The 20581-nt window shown below is 36.9% G+C and overlaps 3 protein-coding genes across 4 annotated transcripts; 1 reads left to right on the forward strand and 2 right to left on the reverse strand.

Moving 5' to 3' along the window:
- Positions 1-8043: 8043 nt before the first annotated feature.
- Positions 8044-9583, reverse strand: LOC108602385. Its single transcript, XM_017990499.1, has 2 exons — positions 9005-9583; positions 8044-8949 (listed from the first exon to the last, which is right to left on the reverse strand). The coding sequence occupies exons 1-2, from the start codon at positions 9561-9563 to the stop codon at positions 8183-8185; spliced, it is 1326 nt and encodes a 441-aa protein (XP_017845988.1). The 5' UTR covers positions 9564-9583; the 3' UTR covers positions 8044-8182.
- A 171-nt stretch (positions 9584-9754) lies between these two features.
- On the forward strand, positions 9755-14330 carry LOC108597389 (actin-related protein 2/3 complex subunit 2). The gene is made up of 7 exons (XM_017983926.2): positions 9755-10508; positions 11776-11869; positions 11938-12224; positions 12281-12501; positions 13368-13459; positions 13516-13625; positions 13698-14330. Exons 1-7 carry the CDS (start codon positions 10435-10437, stop codon positions 13723-13725), a joined length of 906 nt encoding a protein of 301 aa, XP_017839415.1. The 5' UTR covers positions 9755-10434; the 3' UTR covers positions 13726-14330.
- A 187-nt stretch (positions 14331-14517) lies between these two features.
- Positions 14518-15736, reverse strand: LOC108605481 (transmembrane inner ear expressed protein). Of its 2 annotated transcripts, none has more exons than XM_017995177.1 (3): positions 15417-15736; positions 15203-15355; positions 14518-14697 (listed from the first exon to the last, which is right to left on the reverse strand). In XM_017995177.1, exons 1-3 carry the CDS (start codon positions 15538-15540, stop codon positions 14609-14611), a joined length of 366 nt encoding a protein of 121 aa, XP_017850666.1. In that variant the 5' UTR covers positions 15541-15736; the 3' UTR covers positions 14518-14608. The 2 variants fall into 2 exon arrangements, with proteins under 2 accessions (XP_017850666.1, XP_017850675.1); XM_017995186.2 differs by lacking the exon at positions 14518-14697 and adding an exon at positions 14849-14937.
- Between the last annotated feature and the right edge of the window lie 4845 nt (positions 15737-20581).

Raw genomic sequence — 20581 nt, forward strand, 5'->3', positions numbered from 1 at the left:
AACAATAAAAACGCTGCAAAGAAGAAGCAGCAGCAGCAGCAGCCAGCATACAGTAAGAAAATAGCAGCGTCGGAAGCGCTGCGACGTTCGACGTCGACGTCGACGCAGCCCAGGCAGACAAACAGGCGTACAAGTAAATGAATGAAGCGATGTGAAGAACTGAGCGTTGTGACTGAGCGCGAGAGAGAGAGGGGAAAGTGTAGGGAGCGCACATTAGATAGCCTGAGTGCCTGCGCCGGGGGGAGCGAGGGGGGAACGCAAACTTTTGTGCTTGGCGCACAACTTTGTTGCCTTTTGTTATTTTGTCGCGTCTTTTACTTTTGTATTAATATACAAACATACATACATGTATATATATGTGTGTGTGTGTGTGCTTGTATTTTTATTTATTTGCTTTTTATTCAACGCGCCAAAAACGTAACAATAACAACAAGCAAAAATTATTGCCAAATATTTGTTACTGTTTAAAGCAAAATAATAAAAATAAAAATGTAGCAAACTCTCTTGTAAGCTCTAAGCACAGCTGTGTGTAATGGTGTGTGTGTGTTTGTTTGTTTGTGTTTGTAAGCGTGTGTGTGCTTAGCTTGTCACATTGTTAAAGCCTTGCGACATTTTCTTTTGCGGTGCTTGCTTTTATTTCTTTTCCTTTTGGCAGCTACGAGGCGAGCCAAATAGTAAGGCAAGCAATGAAATGCAAAAATCAGCAGCGAAAAATAAAATAAAAATACAACAAGCAAAGAAAAAGGGACCAACTGTTTCAACGATAAGGTTGTCCAAATCACAATATAGAGAGGTTACAGTTGAAGTCGTTTGGGAGTGGAGTGGAATGGGTGAGAGAGAGAGAGAGTGAAAGGAAGTAGCAAACGCTTTAAGCAATTTGCTTATATACACTTATAGATAAAGCAAAATAAATCTTTATGCAAAAATAAATAACAAATTATATTGCTAGCTAAAGTTATTTATCGATACTATCGATTGTACACTTTCTAGAGCATACGCTAGTTTACTTAGCTGCAATTTTCTGCCGCCTCAACTGGCTTAAAGTTGAGCACAACGTCTTCAACTTTAAGCCAGACTTTGAAATTCTGCAACTGACTTTTTATTTATTTTCTTTGCTCTTTGTAAGTTGTTTGATGAGGGCTCAACGCAACGCAGACAGCGGGTGCTGATAACAAATATTTGAATGCTACAGATTTCAAACCGTGTCAATTGATTGGCAGCATAAACTTTAGCTTGGCTGTGTTGTAAATAAAAGTAAATTGTACATAATAAATATTAGAATAACTAAAATATATTTGCACGCTTTGAAGTCTTAATTTGTTTTAATGCTTACACATTAATTACAATTTTACCAATTAATTTCAAGGTCAAACTTGTGCATCGAAAAATATGAAAATGCATACAATACTTTTGTTGGCAAGCTAAAGAAATTGCAATTAGTTTAGACACAAATAATGCATGGCTCATTTGCAGCTGCACCTGAAGACTTTGCAAGCACTTTATGAGTTTGCTGCAGAGCAATCTAAATCTGTCAGAGACGTACAGACATATGCAGCTGAGATATATGCTTATGTTGCTGCTGTTGACAGTCAGTTAGACAACAACAACAACAATAGCAAAACAAACTGAAATTATGATACGAGCAACAAACCGTCCAAGCAGTTGGCATATTCGATTTGCGTCAACATTTGCGTCCTCTTGCCTGTTCTCGTTCTCGTTCTCGTTTGTCGTCTAGTCCCGGACATGAAAGCGAACCGCAAAGCTCAGAGTCACAATAAAGACGGATACACTGCCCACAGTACGTGTAAAAATATATATACATATCGGCTATATAGCCATAAGCATGTGCCGCTCTCTCTCTCTCTCTCTCTCTCGCTCTTTCGCTCTGAGTATGCAAAATTATTAATAAATATAACGTAGCGTTAAATGTTGTTTATTTTGTGCTCGTTTTCGTCGCTGTCGTTGTCCTCACTGATGCACTTCCGTTCAGCTGCAATGACAGGTCTTAGGTAATTAACTGCACACAGCATGGGACATGTCATTAGAAACAAGTCACTTAAAGTGCACCTCGGGGAGGCTAAGCAAGTGCACATCAGCGCAAGCTCATAAAACATTTAAAGTTTAATAACTATGACAGTATAATGTGCTCTAAACGAAGCGCAAGTTACAACAAACTTTTAACTAAATATGCTTAACATTCTTGATAAGCCGCCTGTGTTATCGATATTATCGATAGCGCAGTTTAATATAGATTAACGGCTCTAAAGTAAGTTTAATTGCTTCACTGCTTTAAAGCTTCAGCTTAATTTTTAAACTGCTTTGCTTCGTGCTTAGACTTTAACTTTGCTTTGCTTTAATTTCAACTTTATTCAAAGCAAGCAGCCGCTTTGTAATTGTTTGCTGCTTGCTTTTAACCACCGCATTTACTTTTACACAGCATAAAAAAAAGTTAATTGCCTGATTCTGTTTTATTTGTTTTGCTTTTATTTTATTTTATTTATTTGCTGCTGTCATTGTTTTAAGCTGCTGCCTTTGGCTTTTATATACAAGCATTTGCTTTTAGTTTCAATTTTATTTTGTCGCTAATTATGACATTTTTCTGGCGAGCAATTACTGCCAAATGGTTGAAAGCACATGCAGCATTAAGTAGCCGACTCGTTGTACCAAAGCTCTCGCTCTCTCACTATGTTTGTTAATTAAATGATTATTTTTAAACTCGATACGTAAAATTACAATTTGACTTTGGCATTAATTGCTGATGAACGACTTGTTATATATATATACCATATACTATGCGTATATAGCGCATTTTATATAACTTTTATTTATGTTTCGAAAAGTTGGCACAGTTCGCTTTAGCGGCCAAATTGCAGCATGACGCAATTGACACAGCGACGAATCGCAAATTTTTATTTAAATTGTTGGCAAGCGCAACAAATTATTTGTTGTAGTTGAAACAGTTTTAGTTTGCTGCTGCTAGACAAAGGCATTTTAATTACTTGCAAATTAATGGCGCATATATTTATATACATACATTGCGCATACGTCGCGTTAGCCATTATTACTTGAAGCAACAGTTTAAATGCACATAGCTCATCATTTGGCCAAACTGCTAACGTTAATAGCCCATCATAAATAGCTTGGCTCGCATCTGCTTAGCACGAATCGAACTGTGTTTATAATAGTCTATTGTGTGTCTATAGCGTAGCCAAACTATATTCAATTTTGCTATAAACAAACTAAAAGGTAGTCAGGAAATGTTAAGCATGCTAAAGTCTATAAACAAATTGCTTGCAGCTGTAAATTCATAAATATTTAAAGCAATCATTTTGTGCTAAATTATCAAAAACGAAAGAAAAAACCCCAAAAAAAATTCAATTGAGTGTAAAATCTGTGGCGTAGAAATTTATGAAGCAAAAAGTTTTTGCGGCGGCAGCGAAATAAAAAATCTTGTCAAGTGCAAGCTGCACTTGAGAATTTGGCAAACGCCGCTGTATGCCGCATTGATATATAGTTATATATATATATGCATGTGTGTGTTTGTGTGTCTTGTGGCCAAGTATAAAAGCCACTTGAGCAATGGCCAACTTAGGCGGCAAAAATCATTGCGGCAAATGTAGCCAACTGTCTATAAAGAAAGCACTTCAAAGTTTGTGAGAAGCTGCAAATTGCAGCATTAAATATTGTGAATTTATTTAAATCGAAAAGTGTAATCATTGCTTGATTTATTATAAACATGATGGCGAACATGTTGAGCTGGCGGCATTGATCTTTAATTAATATAAAAAATATTGGCGTATACTTAATATTAAATTTTCTATAAGCATACTTGATGATATGATATATAAAGAATTTTATTTGCGTATAATTTTAAGCTAATATTAAAATAAAAAATTCTTGTAGTTTTAATTGATCTTTAATTAATATAAAAAATATTGGCGTATACTTAATATTTATTTTTCTGTATGCATACTTCAGGATAAATTTTATGTGTATATTTTTAAGCTTTCTTGTACTTTTAATTTAACTTTAATACTTGTGTATTTTCATTTTCACAACCTTAGTAAGCAATAAAAATGTTTACAGCAAGTTGTTTGCACTTTGACCCGTGCGAACTTATGAGCAGCATAAATAAATAAAATGTATATAAAAGCAGCGCATTCTCTTTTTTTTGTAATAAGAAAAGCACTTACAGTTGATTGAACTCATCATATAATGCGCTTATGTATTTAGTGGCCGCATTAGGAGCATTAAATGAACTTTAGTTGTTGTCAATAAAATTGCAACAAATTCACCACAAAATCGGCTTACACTCTGTAATTTGCATTTGCAGCCGCAAAAAGCGCAAGCAATGTATGAAATTTGAAATTATTTAAATAAAATATACTGTGTATAGTTTGTAGTTTACAAAAGTTAATTATGCGCAAAACAAAACCAAATGTTTTCCCTCAAGCAGAATGTCGACATGTGTGAGAGAAGGCAAAAGGAACACAAAAACAATAAAAATTAAAAACGAAATTAACACAAATGCAAATGTATGTAAATTAAGCAAAAAATATATTGAAACACGAGGCGCATTTGCCAGTTTCAAATTCAGACAAGGTACCCCACAGGCTACACATTTAATGGCCAAATGTCAGCACACACACACACATACACACAAACATATAAATCATAAGTGTGTGCAAAAGCTTTTCAACTGCTTGCGTTAACAAATTATTTATAAATTTTCAACTGATTTATTGTTTCTGAATTTCGACAGCAAGTGGATATTATGCAAAATATTTTGGATATTTTCTAACTTCAATTAGTTGCTTTATAATATATTTCTTTTGTGTTTTTATTCGCAGCTTGCTTAAGTGCCCACGTTGCGTATGCGTTATGTTGTTGAGTTGTAGCCAAGCCAGCTAACGGCAAACAGAAATTATATTCAAAAATTTTAGTTGCACACTGGACTTTTCGTTCAATTGCCAACTGATTCAGCAATGGGGCGTGTGGGCGTGGCTGCAGCCAGACACAAATGCAGACGCCGCGTCGACGCGTCAAGCGCAGCGCAAAGCAGCGCAAAAACGAGAGAATTGCCAAAATAGCAAAGTAATTGCGAATCGTAAAAATGTTCACGCTTACTAAAGCGAGAGTAGCTAACAGAATTTTTGAAGCAAGTCTAAACAAGAAAGTTAAACTTATAAAGCCACCCTCGCTAATTTGATAACTGAAACTTATAGTATTTATAGCTCTGCTGCCAAGTCGCAGCCATTTGAATGCCTTTGGCCTCTTGTCAGACGTTGACGCGTTGAGTTGTTGATGATGCTGGGCGATGATTAGCAAAGTAGCTGCCAGTCAGTCACATTACGCATACGCACAGTGGGCGCTCACCCGCGCTTTGTCTATTGCCGCTCTTTGAGCAGCCTTATTGTAAGCTAATTGTCTAATTGCTGGCAAGTGCACTTCAACTTACTCAAATGCAATTAAACAGCTTGACATACGCGAGCGTCAACTACGGCACACACTTTCACTTTAGCCACTCCCCCCCCACCACCCCTTGTGCTTTGCGTCTGCAGTTTGTCTTCATTCATTGCGCAGCTGAAAGTCGTAAATTTTAAATGCTTTTGTAGGTCATTGTGTGTAGCAGCTTCAGCTGAACTTTCGCACTAAGGACGACCCTGCTCTCCCACTCTTTCAACACTCCCCACCACCCCCTCACGCCTTGGGAGCAGCAGCAGCAGCTGTGTGTGTCTTGTCTACACGTAAAAGAAACAAAGCGAAAATTTATGCGCTCAACTGAGGCGGTCAGCTAAATGGCGCCAAAGTTCAAAGCCTGACCGACTTGTGTTTTAGTATTCTGTTGCATTGCGTTTTTATTTTCGCATTTTGTGGGCTCTGCTCTTTGCATCATTTTTATTGTAATATTGTTTGCCCCCCCAATTTTGGCATGCAAAGTGGCATAACGAATATAAATGTTGCTGCATTGGCAGCAAGTGTACAAAAAGTTTAAGGTAGAGCTCGAGTGCGAGAGAGAGAGAGAGCGAGAGTGTAGTGCTACTTAAGTAGCTTTGTTGCAAAAGCAAAACAATATGCCCACGTGGCATACGTGACGTATACGTGACGTGACCTTATATTGCAGAGGCAGCGTGCACACAGTTGAGAGTTTGGTGGTTTGGCTTGAGAGCTTTATGCTATTTAAGCTTGCTGTCAAAGGTTACCGTGTGCATTGTAGTCTATTTTTGGAACATATACATATAAATATATAAGCACACATTTTATTGCTGTAAACAGTTGAGCAAGTTCAATGTCTTTAATTAAAAATATAAATATTTACAAAACAAACACTGGGCTCAATTAAATATCAAAGTACTTAATATAGAAAAGTATTTTTTGATATACCAAATAATATTTTTAAAATTTATATAAATATAAAAGGATCAAAGCAATTATTATAACATTATGTTACATAAAAAATACTTAAACAAAAGCAGTATTTAAAATTAACTTAAATATTTTTTAATATTTAATTACTGCATTTTGAATTTTCAACCAATTTTCAGGCTTGTTCTACTCCACTTTTAATGCTAATTTAACGGTATCTCAAGCGCATCAGCAGCTCATTGAAAATGTTAAATGTATTTAAGCCAGAGCCCTAACGTCACACACATTCATTCGCACACACACACACACGTGCAGCAATTTATAGAAATGCTTTGCATGCAAAACATGCTAAAAACAATGCGGAGCTGCACACACTCACACACATACATATATACAATACATATGCATATAACACATGCTGAATTTACAAGTGGTAAGTGTTGTGCTGTTGTTTGGATTTATTACACACATGCATATGAATGTGTGTGTGTGTGTTTCTGCGTATATTTAGCCAGTCGCAATTAATTTGGCACTCATTGCCGCATGCATAGCTACCAAACAAACATATAGAAATATTTTTGTTCGTCGCCATTGCAGCAATTGACTAAATCCGTGGCAATTGGCAATTATACAAATTTTATGCATAGACAATTACGCTGGCAAGACTTAAATAGACAAAGAGAGCGAGAGTGAGAGAGTGAGAGCGGGACTCAACATATGCGTTAGGCACTTCGCCTTAGGTTAGGGCCGCAAGAAAATTTGACTGTGATTGATGAACTGACCGTGTCACTGACAGACGACAAATGATTTTATACACAAACTAGACAAAGGTTAACTTAACTCTCACTGCTCTGACAATGAAGCTCCCAAAGTGACAGCCAAATAACTTGCATATGCTTAACGCTGCTTAGAGCTGTTGACAAAAGGGCGTGAAGCTGACTGCGCTGCTATCACATGCAGACAAAGCTGTGAAAGCTGCAGCTGTCAAGCACAATAACACTAAAATACACACACACACATGCACACACACACACTTCACCTCAGTTGCTGCCTCCACCGCAGGTGGAATCACCGCACACATTCCATAACAAATCCGCATAACTTCAAAAAGATTTGCCGCACTGTTTATTTTTATTAAATTAGTTTATGCCGCACACGAACACAAACACAAACACAAGCACTTGCTACTTTAGCTACTATTGTGAACATTTTAAGCAGACACTTAAAAAGCGCTTTGCGCATCAAAGTTTATTATTTCAATAATTCTTTATGTGCCGTGGCCTGTTCGTTGTGTGTGTGTGTGTTTATATGTGTGTAAGATTTAAGCAACTGCACCGTATGAATAATACATGGCAACTATTTACACAACGCATAAATACTAAACAATTTACAAAACAAAAACAAATGCATGCCAAATTGTTTATAATTATTCAACAGCTGCTCGACCCATGTGTGTGTGAGTGTGCAATTTATATTTTTCAATATCAGTGCTGGTTCATTCTTCTACAGTGAACTGTCTAGCAATTAAAATATTCTTAAAAACTTAACTTTTTTAATAATTTAAATTTCCTAGAATTTGATATACAAACTGCTTTTAAAATGTTCATGAAAACACCCATAGTATAATTAAAATGTATTTTTATAATAATTATAATTAAAATATTTTTAATTGTGGATTTGAATTCCCAACGGCTAAATATTTTACGATTCGATTTGGTTCAACTTTGTGATTAACAATTTATCGATAGCACATTTAAATGCGCTCAAAGTACATTATTAACGATTAATTAACTAAACTTATTTGCAAATAGATATATTAGTATATATGACAAGGTGTAACATCCTCAATTTCCTGTCCATCTAACGTTTTAATTTGGCACTCGCATAGAAAGTGAACAATCTTGCGTTCGGCTTTGCCACGCTGATCCGGGCTTAAGCCATCCAACAGCATTTGAACTTTGTTCAGCAAACTGTTGTTGGGCGACACATTACTAGTTTGGGTTTGCTGCATTAGCTGCAGGCACTCCTTGGACTGTTGGAGCACAGTTTCCATATTGCTAATGACAGTGCCAATGAGATTTTCAGCGCTGGGCGGCGCAGAGTCTGCTTCCAATATGCCTGCGGATGAATCAGCAAGCAATTCCTCGCCAGAGGCATTATAACTATCCACTGTTTCGCCTATGGATGCTTCAGGCTCCAAGCTATTAGACAACTCCACTAAATCCATATGCTCCTGCTGCTCCGCTTCAGTTAGGACTTCAATCTGCTGCGTCTCATCATAGGCCAGCTCCTGATCCAGTTCATCATTGCTATAGGGATAGTCTGTACCCCAGATATGCTCGCCTGGTGCCAACTGCACAACTGTAGTCTGTTCCGCCTGCTCCGATCGCGCTTTAGGTGGTCGCCCGCGTTTCTTAATATGCTCCAACACCAAGGGCACACCCTTGCGAAAGTGTCGCCCCAGAAAGAGCAAATCATTAAAGTATCGCCAGCTTATAGGCGTGCTCTGGTCCAGTTGCTGGTTGCGATACTCGCGCGCAAAACGATCTCTCAGCTGCTTCCAGCGTTTGTAGCAAACTTCCTCTGAAAATGCAATAAGCTTTAGATGATTTCATGTGTATAGCACAGCTATGCTCACCAGACACATGCAGACTCTGTGAGATGGCACACCAGGCATCGTTCTTTGCTGCTAGATTCTTGGAATTCCTTATCTGATGCCTATCATATAGCACGGTATGTTGCTTAACTAGCTCTATGAGCTCCTGGCAAAACAGAATATCACTCTCCTGCTCTTCCAGCTCCTGTTCTTTTGTTTTATCATCCAGCGGCTGCTGCTCCTCTCCCGTTTCCTTGCGCGTGCGTCTGGGCTTGCGTACGCGCTGTTCCACTTTTAATCCTTCCAAACTTTTGTGTTTAACCAAACCATGCTTATAGTGATCCTTTAAAAATAACAAACGCGGAAACATATCCCAGTAGGTTGGGCTATTAGTCTCCTGGAAGCGGCGAAACTCCTTGCCAAACCGATCTCTGATGCTTTTCCAACGTGTAATGCAGGCGCGCTCACTAGCGCCTACTTTTTCAGAAATCAGTTTCCAAGCGGCATCTTTATTCGCCGCATTCTTCGCGCTGCGTGCGCTGTCTTTGTCGTACAATATGGGAAAGTTTTCAATCAGTTTAATCAGCTCCAAATCATCCATTATCTATTTGTTTACATTTGGCTAAGTTCTACGGTTAATAGAGATGGACGATAACAGAAACCGTGAGTAATCTAAAAGATATCAGTTACGTCGTGAGCATTGTCGATAAATCGAATAACTAGAGTTGTGACTCGATTTTCCGTCCATGCTTTTTTCTAGCAACATACTGTCATCCACGCATTGCTTGAAACCGAAAACTAGCCACATGTATTATAAATTAAAAATTGCAATTTTGTTATAAATAAAAGAGCAAAACTGCCGGAAAAACAAGCACAAATCAGGAAAATACCTACATGAGAGCTTTAAGTGTTCACGGTGCTGTGAGAAAAGTGAAATCTGCTGGTAAAAGTTTGCTAAGACAGCGGGCGTGTATGTGTGTGTAGGAATCTGCAAAACGAGACCAAAAAAGCCGACAACAGAGTAAACGGGCACAAACATAAAAAGTTGCGCCCATTTTGTTGTTGTTTATTCATTAAATACACACGAACAAACAACAACCAACGCTTCTGTTTGTGTGTATGTTTTTTTCATACACACATATACATACATGCACATACACACTGATTGCAATGCAAGCGTATGTGTGCCTATGAGTTGGAGCAGCAGCAGCAGCAAGACCAGCGAGCTCCCGCTCCCCAATACATAGCCGTCGACGGTCTCTCACACCAATACAAGCGCAAGCAAGCGAGCGAGCGAACAGCAGCGCCAAAGAAACAGTTACCGCACGTATAAGCACAGTAGTCGTAGTCGCAGTCGCAGTCAGAGCGGCAGAAGCAACGTCATAAATTTGTCATCGCTACATCTTTTTGGGTTATATGAAAATAATTTTAAATTAAATTAAGAAAACGTAAAGGAGCCGCATTATACAAAGATGATATTGCTGGAAATCAATAATCGCATCATAGAGGAAACGTTGCTGGTCAAATACCGCAATGCTATAGCAGGGTAAGCCTTCAAATCTAACTGTAACATGTTATAGTATTCCTTTACTTCTCTTTATCTGTAATTCTTGCACTGTCTTATCAGTTTTTGTTGTTAGCTTTATCAGCATATTTCTATGAAAGCTCTACCTAATTCGGGTGTTGTTCTGACACTCACACTCACCCATACGCATACTTATGCATGCGTCAGTGTGCTTTGTTGAGTGTGCAGCGCATGTGTATTGATGTATTTGAGCTCCCCCTTTCCCTTTTATTCAACCACCCGCAGCCGCAACGCATTTGTTATTTCAGTTTAGCGAGTTTATCGCATCATTTGTGCATAGCACCCCCGCTCCCTTTTAATTTATACTTATGTTGAATACCTCACACAGACACACACATGCGCATGCATAACATGTATAAAGCTGTTTGCAATTGAGTCATCAATGTAATCACAGTATCGCCTTCGAGCACCGGCTGCCCAAAACAAAGCGCCAACTGTTTTACCGGGTGGAGTCAAAGTGGCATATTTTGGATTTCCATTCCAGCTTGTGTCTCAAATGCTCCAATACTAATCCAATTCGAACGGCATCCTGTTTAATCCCTCATATTAAAACAGATGACTTGTGTTTGCGTACAAATGTTATAACTTATGGAGTCAAAGTGGCATATTTTGGATTTCCATTCCAGCTTGTGTCTCAAATGCTCCAATACTAATCCAATTCGAACGGCATCCTGTTTAATCCCTCATATTAAAACAGATGACTTGTGTTTGCGTACAAATGTTATAACTTATGGAGTCAAAGTGGCATATTTTGGATTTCCATTCCAGCTTGTGTCTCAAATGCTCCAATACAAATCCAATTCGAACGGCATCCTGTTTAATCCCTCATATTATAACAGATGACTTGTGTTTGCGTACAAATGTTATAACTTATGGAGTCAAAGTGGCATATCTTGGATTTCTATTCCAGTTTATGTCTCAAATGCTCCAAAACTAATCCAATTCGAACGGCATCCTGTTTAATTCCTCATATTAAAACAGATGACTTGTGTTTGCGTACAATTGTAACTCCTTATGGAGTCAAAGTGGCATATCTTGGATTTCTATTCCAGTCTGTGTCTCAAATGCTCCAATATCAATTAAATTCGAACGGCATCCTGTTTAATTTATTATATTAAAACAGATGACTTGTGTTTGTATACAATTTTTTATAACTTAAACTGATTATTTTAATTATACGTTATTTAAAAGTGTAGAAAACTAATTTTTATATATTCTTATTTTGCAGACTCAAACCAGAATCGATAGATATACTAATAGCTGATTTTGATGGGGTGCTTTATCATATGTCCAATGTCAATAGCGATAAAACTAAAGTGCGGGTGAGTTATTAACACGTGAAACAAAAGCAATTTTCTTTTTAACTAATGATTTTTCTTGCGTTTAATAGATCAGCATATCGCTCAAGTTCTACAAACAACTGGTGGAGCATGGTGCTGATGAACTGCTCAAGCGTGAATATGGAAATTTACTGACTGATACGGAAGAAGGTTACAATGTTTCTGTACTTATTAATCTGGATGATATACCTACGGACTGGGAGCAAATGGCTAAGAAAATTGGACTGCTGAAGCGCAATTGCTTTGCCTCTGTGTTTGAAAAGTATTTCGATTTCCAAGAGCAAGGCGAGGAAGGACAAAAGCGTGCTGTCATCAACTATCGTAACGATGAAACACTGTAAATAGCCCAATTTCTATCATGGAAAGTATTTAAGTAATCTGTTTAATTTGTAGCTATGTAGAGGCGAAGGCTGATCGCGTTACGGTTGTCTTCAGCACCATATTTAGGGACGAAGATGATGTCATCATTGGCAAAGTATTTATGCAGGAATTGAGAGAGGGACGTCGTGCCTCTCATACTGCGCCACAAGTGCTCTTCACGCACCGCGAACCGCCTTTGGAATTGGCCAACACTGATGCTAAAGTGGGAGACAATATTGGTTACGTTACATTCGGTAGGTGGATCTAAAGATTATTCTATTTTGTATCTTAGGTGGAGTCAAAGTGGCATATTTTTAAGATATATTCTAGTTTGTGTCTCAAATGCTCCAAAATTAACTAAAAAGACGAACGGCATCCTGTTTAATCCTTTATATTATAACAGATGACTTGTGTTTGTGTACAGTCAATATTATCTGTCATACTCTGTGGAGTCAAAGTGGCATAACTAAGAGTTATTTTCTAGTTTGTGTCTCAAATGCTCCAAAATTAACTAAAAAGACGAACGGCATCCTGTTTAATCCTTTATATTATAACAGATGACTTGTGTTTGTGTACAGCAAATATTATCTGTCATACTCTGTGGAGTCAAAGTGGCATAACTAAGAGTTATTTTCTAGTTTGTGTCTCAAATGCTCCAAAATTAACTAAAAAGACGAACGGCATCCTGTTTAATCCTTTATATTATAACAGATGACTTGTGTTTGTGTACAGCAAATATTATCTGTCATACTCTGTGGAGTCAAAGTGGCATAACTAAGAGTTATTTTCTAGTTTGTGTCTCAAATGCTCCAAAATTAACTAAAAAGACGAACGACGGCATCCTGTTTAATCCCTCATATTAAAACAGATGACTTGTGTTTGTGTACAGCAAATATTATCTGTCATACTCTGTGGAGTCAAAGTGGCATAACTAAGAGTTATTTTCTAGTTTGTGTCTCAAACGCTCCAAAATTAACTAAAAATCCGAACGGCATCCTGTTTAATCAATAATATTAAAACAGATGACTTGTGTTTGTGTACAGTAGAACATTAGATCGAATGTTAGTTTATAACTGATTCCATTCTATATCCATTAATTGCATATACTTTCTATTTGCAGTGCTATTTCCTCGACATACCAACAAGGAAACAAGGGACAATACTATAAATTTAATACACATGTTCCGAGATTATTTGCATTATCACATTAAGGTAAGTTAACTATTGTACAATTTTATCTTATAGTATTTAATTGTATTCCTTAACAGTGTTCAAAGGCTTACATTCATTCGCGTATGCGAGCAAAAACCTCAGATTTCCTCAAGGTGCTAAATCGTGCAAGACCCGAGCCCAAGAATATTGAAAAGAAGACTATAACGTAAGCAATACTTTCTATAAATAGACATTTCACTTTTACGCCTATATAAACAAAAACATTTTCTATTTTCAGGGGGAGAACATTCATACGCAAAGAATGATGCGCTAAGTATATTTAGTTGTTTTTATATAAATATAAAAATAAAAAATTTGTATTAAACATTGAGATAAATCAATCAGAATTCTTGGCGTAACTCAAGCTAAATGTTTCAAAAACTACAAGTAAACGGTGAAAAGATTGATGATACAGAGATGATGATTATCATAATTTCAAAACTGAAAGTATTCCAGAAGAGAGCACGTTAAGCTAACTTTAAGCTGAGCAAATTAATGAACAAAGAACTAATAGTTATGCGTTATTATACTTAACCATGCCCCTCTTCCCCCGCATATATGTGTGTGTTTGTCGAGTCAGAATCATATAAAAATTTGTTACAGTCATATAGCCGAGTCAGCGTACATATTATGTATAACAAAACTAAAGATTTGTCAGCGAAAAAAAAAAAGAAAATAAATTAAACCTTTTAAAATAATGCATAAATGTAAGTGGAAAAAAGTAATGTCATAAACATAACAAGCTGTTAATGTCGCAATTATTGTAATGCTGCCCTCAAAAGACAACATAACTAGCCCGTATGTGTAGAGAATTAAACAAAACAAAAAGGTTTATATATTAAAACAAACTTTGATACATTACAGAAAACAAAAAAAACCGATTTAATAAAAAGTGAAATGAGAAAACAAACTGCAATAAAAGAAACAACAATAATTCAATCAAATTGTGTATTTTCTATAAATCTCAAAAATTAGAGCACATTGTTTTGTTTTAAATAATTTAATTTTTAATTTGTATAACACTTTAAATATTTTACTTTTCCTCAGGGCAGATTTAGTGGAAGCTTACTTAAATATTATCGAATTTATATGTATAACACTGAATTTAATACTTCAGCTTATTGTGTACTAAATACTTGTATAACAGTTTTATATCTTAAACTTAACGTTTTGCTTCTCATTCATGCTCTCCACGCTAGCTTGAAGATTGAGATAGTCGCTTTGTATACGCACACAAACTGCAAGAAAACAAACCACAACGAAAATAAATTTAAAAATATGATAAGCTTATACTTTAAATAATTTACCAGAGTGCTACTTACATGGGCAATAGTTTAATTAGATATATATATTAGTTATAGTTAGTTCCAAATAGTTTGTGCGTTTGTTTTTGGGTGATGCATGCTTATGAGAATTTACAAAGAGATAGAGCTACACCTAGGGATCATCATACTGTTCCAATTTGATATAAGCAAGTGCTGTGATAGAAGAAGGTGACAGTAATGAGTAGTAGTATATAGAATATATGTATAAATAGTATATGTTTACAGTTTAACTAGCGTGCGTTAAGTTTCAAGGCATCGTTTATCATTTTGCATAAGGCACATGCGTGAGTTTTTTGATAGAAGGGACACAAAAATAAAACAAAAATAGGGCTTGGCTTGTGGCATACGCTTGACAACAAACTGGGCCAAGTGTAGAAATTATTGGTAATGACTGTAGCATGTAGTACAGTAAGCTCACCTTTTTGCAAGTCCATATCATCCATTTCAGAATTTTTAATTTGTTGTAATTTCTCACGAAACTTTTTGGTAATCTGTTTGCGTTGATAATCCGCCTCAATCTCCTGCTTGGTGCGCGGTATGCGAAACCGAATGCAACAACAAACCATTATCACTAAAATAATATATAATATTAGCATAAAATGTTGGATATATCTTTGTTATAAAGCACATACTAATACTCAATAGTATGCCCAGCACTGAGGCTATTATATGCCAACGTCGTAGTCCACCAATTGTGACCTGCTCCAGCCAGGCCTCCTTGGGATCTATATCAAAGATGTCAGTATCATCGTCCATGTCTTAGGCAGGCTTGAAAACTTTTGCAGCTCGCTACACAACGTCCTACTGCTTGGAGTGGCCAATCCAGACTGTTCTATGGTCAGCCATAGACACATTCAATATTGTTAGGACCAGCCAGGAGCTAAACAATATGGATACAAGCAATGCCAGCTTTCGCTTTCGGCACACCCTGTAAGAAAGGACAATGTGAATTATGGCGTAGGTAAAATATATATCGAAAACACTAAAAAATACCCTACAATTTTTTATTATACTAAATTAATTTAAAAAAAAATGCTGCAATTTACGCATTAGTTTGATAATACTATAAACAAATAAACTTTTAATTAATTTATTTATTTTCCCATACCCTCTAGCGCAACTTTACGTAGCGCTTGTATCCATTGAAAGGGAAAACGAAAACAAAATCGACGCCTTTTGCCGTTCCAGGACTGGGTGTGGTCCTTAACTGGTTGCTGGTTCAGTTTATCCGCATGCCATAGGACAAAGAAATGTTTAGCTTTGCATACGCCAGGACTATAACTATGTACGTATATATATATGTATGACTATAGCTCCAATAGAACAGACAACATGCATATGGTTAGCTAGTTAGCTTCATGCTGGGCACACCCTGGAAGCCAGGCTGGCAGCAACCGCAAAAATACCCGCCCATTCGTTTTGTTGGACGTTTAATTTGTTGACTTTTTGCCAGGCTAACTGCAGGCCAACAGAATGGGGAGAGTAGTTGGTCCTGGCAAAGTGTTTTCCTAATGACTGTGGCATTTGAGGACTTGGCGTGCTTGTCGCAGGCGTTTAGCATTATGTGATTGCAATTAGAAATATTGTGAATGACCTTTATTAATCAGAAAATTTTGAGAGGTTGAGTCAAACGTAAGGCATAAGCAAATTAAAAAAGTTCAAAAGTCTATCATGCTTTATTATGAAGAGCTGCAATCTCAAACGAATCTTTACTAAATAAGAATTATTTTTACATTGTTTTTAAATAGAATTTATTTGCCTGCTCCACTGTACCTTAACCTAATGACCTAAATACATAAATATATTAAGCTAACAAGCAATATAAGCAAATCAATAGTGTAGCAGTTTCTAAAGATTAAAACAATTAGTTTTTATAAAGATTAAATACATAAAAAACAATATTCAATTATGTCTCAACATGTTCCCAATCAGATTTTGATTTAATAGACGTTATACTCGCAATCATCTGGCAGCGCCGAAACGTAACATAATGTTAAAAGCACAGGGAGTCTACAAATTGTTACAACAGCTGTTTCTGTTAATTTAACATAAACTTTAGCATTGACATCCTGTGGCCAAATGATAAGCAACAACAAAATACGCTTCTCACAGGAGGTGAAAATTTCCAATTTCAGTTGAAATTATTCGTTGGCACACACGCTGGGTTCGTCGCATGGCCTAAGAGAACGAAAGAGAGAAAGAGTCTTACAAGCAAGCAGCAGAAATCACAAATCATAAGCAAATCAAAAGCTGAGAAAAAAAACAAAGTTAAAAACGTAAAAAATACACACATGCATAAAAGAGCAATTATAGCGTACGTATACTTAACGCGCGTATACTTAACGTGTGCCTGTGTGTTTGCTTGCGCGCGTGTGTGTGTGTGTGAGTGAGCATGTGTGTTGAGTACATAATAGGGCCATGAAGTTTTATTGAAAAAGAAAAAAACCAGCCTAAAGAACTAAAAATATATTACGGAGAGCAAACAGTTCCTTGCCAGAGAGAACGAATCAGAACGAAAATCAAGTAAAAACAGTTTAGTAAATTGTGTAAATAAAGCCTTCAAAAAAAAGCTTAAACTAACCTACATACACACACGCACACATGTAAAAAATATATAGAGCCAGCAGCAGCAACAACAACAACACCCGACCACGACAATAGCAATAGGTGTGGGAAGTGTGTGCAAAAAGAAAAAAAAAAAGAAAGTTAAAAAAAGCAAAGGCAACGCGCGCGCGCCTTCAATGTATGTGAGTGTAAAATGCGTGGGTGTGTGTGAAAGGTGTAAAAAATGTACATTTTGTGAATTGGCCACATAAAAAAGAAACACACACACACTCGGCTCAAGTTGGCCAGCAAGCGAGAGAGCGAGTGAGCGAGAGTAACGAGTGTAACAACGACGACGACGACGACGACGACGACAACGACAACCGTTATATTTAGCCGCCGCCGAGTCATTTATACGACCTACTAACACCAACGCACAAATGTAGCCTATTTATTTGCAGTTGTTGTTGTTGTGGCTCTCTTCCTTAACTCCATAATATACAAATGCATGCTGGCAACTAAACAAAATGCACACAGATCTCGATAGCGGTTACAATATAAATCATCGACAACAGCAACAGCACTATTATCAGCATACAACTCGTCCACCTACGCAGTGAATTAACCAAACATATATAAAATAAATCATTAAATAACAGCAACCAAAGCAAAGTAAGCACCGCTTTTAATTTTTCGTTACAACAGCTGTCACCTAATTCAAATTGCAATGCGCGCTATTTTCATTTCGATTACTGCACACCACAGTCTGTCGATATGTGAAAACGATCGAAATGCTTAAGCTTGTGATAGGTCGCTTTTAATAGGAAATATTGGAAAAATAATTCCTCTTTTCGCAATAGTTAGGTTAAAAGCACTCTTTTATGTGCTATTTATTTTAACAGATATTTTATTTATCATCCAGTGGCAAGATCTTCTAATCAGAGCTGAGCTTTTCAAAAATCCCGCGCTCACCCACTCACTTTCCAATGCTCAGTTTCCAGTGAGCACAATATTTGCATCTCCCTTGCACTTATACTTTTAGCTTAACATAACAAAAACAAACGAGTTTGTTTTGAATACAAAATGTGTGAATTGAAGATGATAGTGTTTCTGAAAGAATTATTGTTTACTATCTAAGGTAATTTACAAATGATTTGTGCAAAAGCAAATTTAAAAAGCGCCACGCTGTTGCTCTGCCGTAGGGTTGCTTTGTGCTTTTATTTCTTTTATCAAAAAAGCTGATTTGGCAACACTGTTTTAACTGTTTTGTTTTGTTACCGCTGATTTCATACGGTCTGTAATATATAAGCGCACACGTCAAAACTAAAAGCATAAAACGGCAGAGAACACGTAATTAAATGTAATTTAAATGCATTTTAATTTCTACGACTGCTTACGTGATTTGTATTGTGCGTGTGTGTTCCGTTTGTTAAAAGCGTTCAGAGTGTGTGTGTGTGTGTGTGTGTTTCGGCCCGCCTCTACTACCACTACAACAGAGCGTGCGTGAAACTCGCAAAAATTTCATTCATTTGCGTTACGGCTCTCTCTCCCGTGAAGAAATAACTGCACAAAACACAGACAACGTTGAAAATTATAAGCTAGTTTTTCATCTAGTTTTCCTTGGGCCAGGCACACACAACGTTAATGTAAGAATATTCGCGTGTGCCCTTTGCGCTGCCTTTCGCTATACAACTTTCTATGTGTGTGTGAGTGAGTGTTGTGTATGTGTGTGTGTTGTGCTATAAGTTCTGATTGGGAGTTTGGTGTTGTTGCCGTCATCAGCGCATTTTGTTATGTCAATAATTAACAGTAAAACTTACGAAAAATATGAGCAAACAAATGAAAATTAAAAGAAAGAGCGCACCAAACGCAGCTTTCAGCTGTTTCTTAAGCTCAAAATTTTTCGCCTTTTGCTTTTTGCCTGCCTATATATGTATTTTTTGACATGTGTGTGTGTGTGTTGTTGCGCCTCTTCATACTTGAGACCTCTGTGTATTGTTGTTGGGATTGCATTTGGCAATCACACGGAAAATTGATTTTTTGCCAAATGCGCGAACATTTGCTGGAACACATTTTCTTTTTGCTTTTGCTTTGGCTTATTTTGCAGCTGACCGCTGTTTAAAAAAACAAAAAAGTCCAATTGGCACGTTGCTGCTTTGCTGCTGCTGCTGCTGCGGCGCTGTCTTTTCATGATACTTCCACTTGTCTGTTCTTTTTTGAATTACATTAAATATTTAAAACATATGCAAATTTGAACAGTAGCCTCGTAAAAAAGTGCCCTGGTCTCGCGGCCTTAAAGCAGCGCCTTGTTGTGATTATTATTGTTGTTGTTGTTGCTGTTATTGCTACTCAAAGCAGAGCAGTAAACCGCGACAGCGCTGCCAGCAGGCTGCTTAGCTTTTAGTGTCGTGTAAATCGTTCCTTTTTTTATGCTGCTCTTGCTTATGCTTTACGCCCACGAACACAGACACACACACATATATATACATACACATACATTCATATATACTTATGTATGTGGTGCTATGCAAAATTCAAATGCATTTCGATTTACTTTTCACACAAGAATTTCGGCACATGTATGCAGTGCACTCAACTTGTGAACCGGGATTCTACTTTCTTGATTTCTTGTGCCTACACTTTCGGCAAGCAAACACATACTAATGCAAAGGTGTATATATAGATGTGTGTGTGTTTTTTTAGATTTGTCTATTGCCACCTTAAGCTGCTGCTTTTTTTTTTTTTTAGTTGCACGTAGTCCACCTTTTTGCTCTGGCATCTCTCTATCTTCATTTCCATCTTTCCATCTTCAGTTGCTGCGACACGTGCCCATTGTGCCGCAACAAATTTACTCTACTTTTGACTTTTGCTCCTCTTTTGCTGTCTGCAATTGTCTCTGCTGACTTTTTGTGTGAGTGTGTGTGTAATTACAGGCTTGTGCTTTTGTGTATGTGTGTGTGCTTTGGCTTGAACTCCATTTTGCTTGGACTTAGCCTGTGGAGTGTCATAAGCTAAAAAAATAAGGCTTAAGACAAGCAGTTTAAGTACAGTGAATGCTCTGCAAAGTGTAACATAGACAGTGAAAAACGTTAGGAACTTTAGTTGATGTTATTAATCAATATTTATTTTTTTAAAAACAAAAATATAAGTTTAATTGCGTTACATTTCAGTAGCTTATATACAAAAAGTAATAATTGTGACAATTATACGTCACAAGCATCATAGACAAAATACATATATATGTATGCACGCT

The sequence above is a fragment of the Drosophila busckii genome, chromosome 2L (genome assembly GCF_011750605.1).
Source record: "Drosophila busckii strain San Diego stock center, stock number 13000-0081.31 chromosome 2L, ASM1175060v1, whole genome shotgun sequence".
Taxonomy (NCBI): Eukaryota; Metazoa; Arthropoda; class Insecta; order Diptera; family Drosophilidae; genus Drosophila; species Drosophila busckii.

Bases quoted from the DNA above. Each gene is read 5' to 3' on its own strand.
- LOC108602385 (XM_017990499.1), bottom strand. From the start codon at position 9,563: ATGGATGATTTGGAGCTGATTAAACTGATTGAAAACTTTCCCATATTG. The intron at 8,950-9,004 runs GTGAGCATAGCT...TTGCATTTTCAG, and splicing joins ACAGAGTCTGCATGTGTCTG to AGGAAGTTTGCTACAAACGC.
- LOC108597389 (XM_017983926.2), top strand. From the start codon at position 10,435: ATGATATTGCTGGAAATCAATAATCGCATCATAGAGGAAACGTTGCTG. The intron at 10,509-11,775 runs GTAAGCCTTCAA...CTTATTTTGCAG, and splicing joins TACCGCAATGCTATAGCAGG to ACTCAAACCAGAATCGATAG. The intron at 12,502-13,367 runs GTAGGTGGATCT...TTCTATTTGCAG, and splicing joins TATTGGTTACGTTACATTCG to TGCTATTTCCTCGACATACC.
- LOC108605481 (XM_017995177.1), bottom strand. From the start codon at position 15,540: ATGGACGATGATACTGACATCTTTGATATAGATCCCAAGGAGGCCTGG. The intron at 15,356-15,416 runs GTATGTGCTTTA...ATATTATTTTAG, and splicing joins GGGCATACTATTGAGTATTA to TGATAATGGTTTGTTGTTGC. The intron at 14,698-15,202 runs GTGAGCTTACTG...GTTTTCTTGCAG, and splicing joins TGATATGGACTTGCAAAAAG to TTTGTGTGCGTATACAAAGC.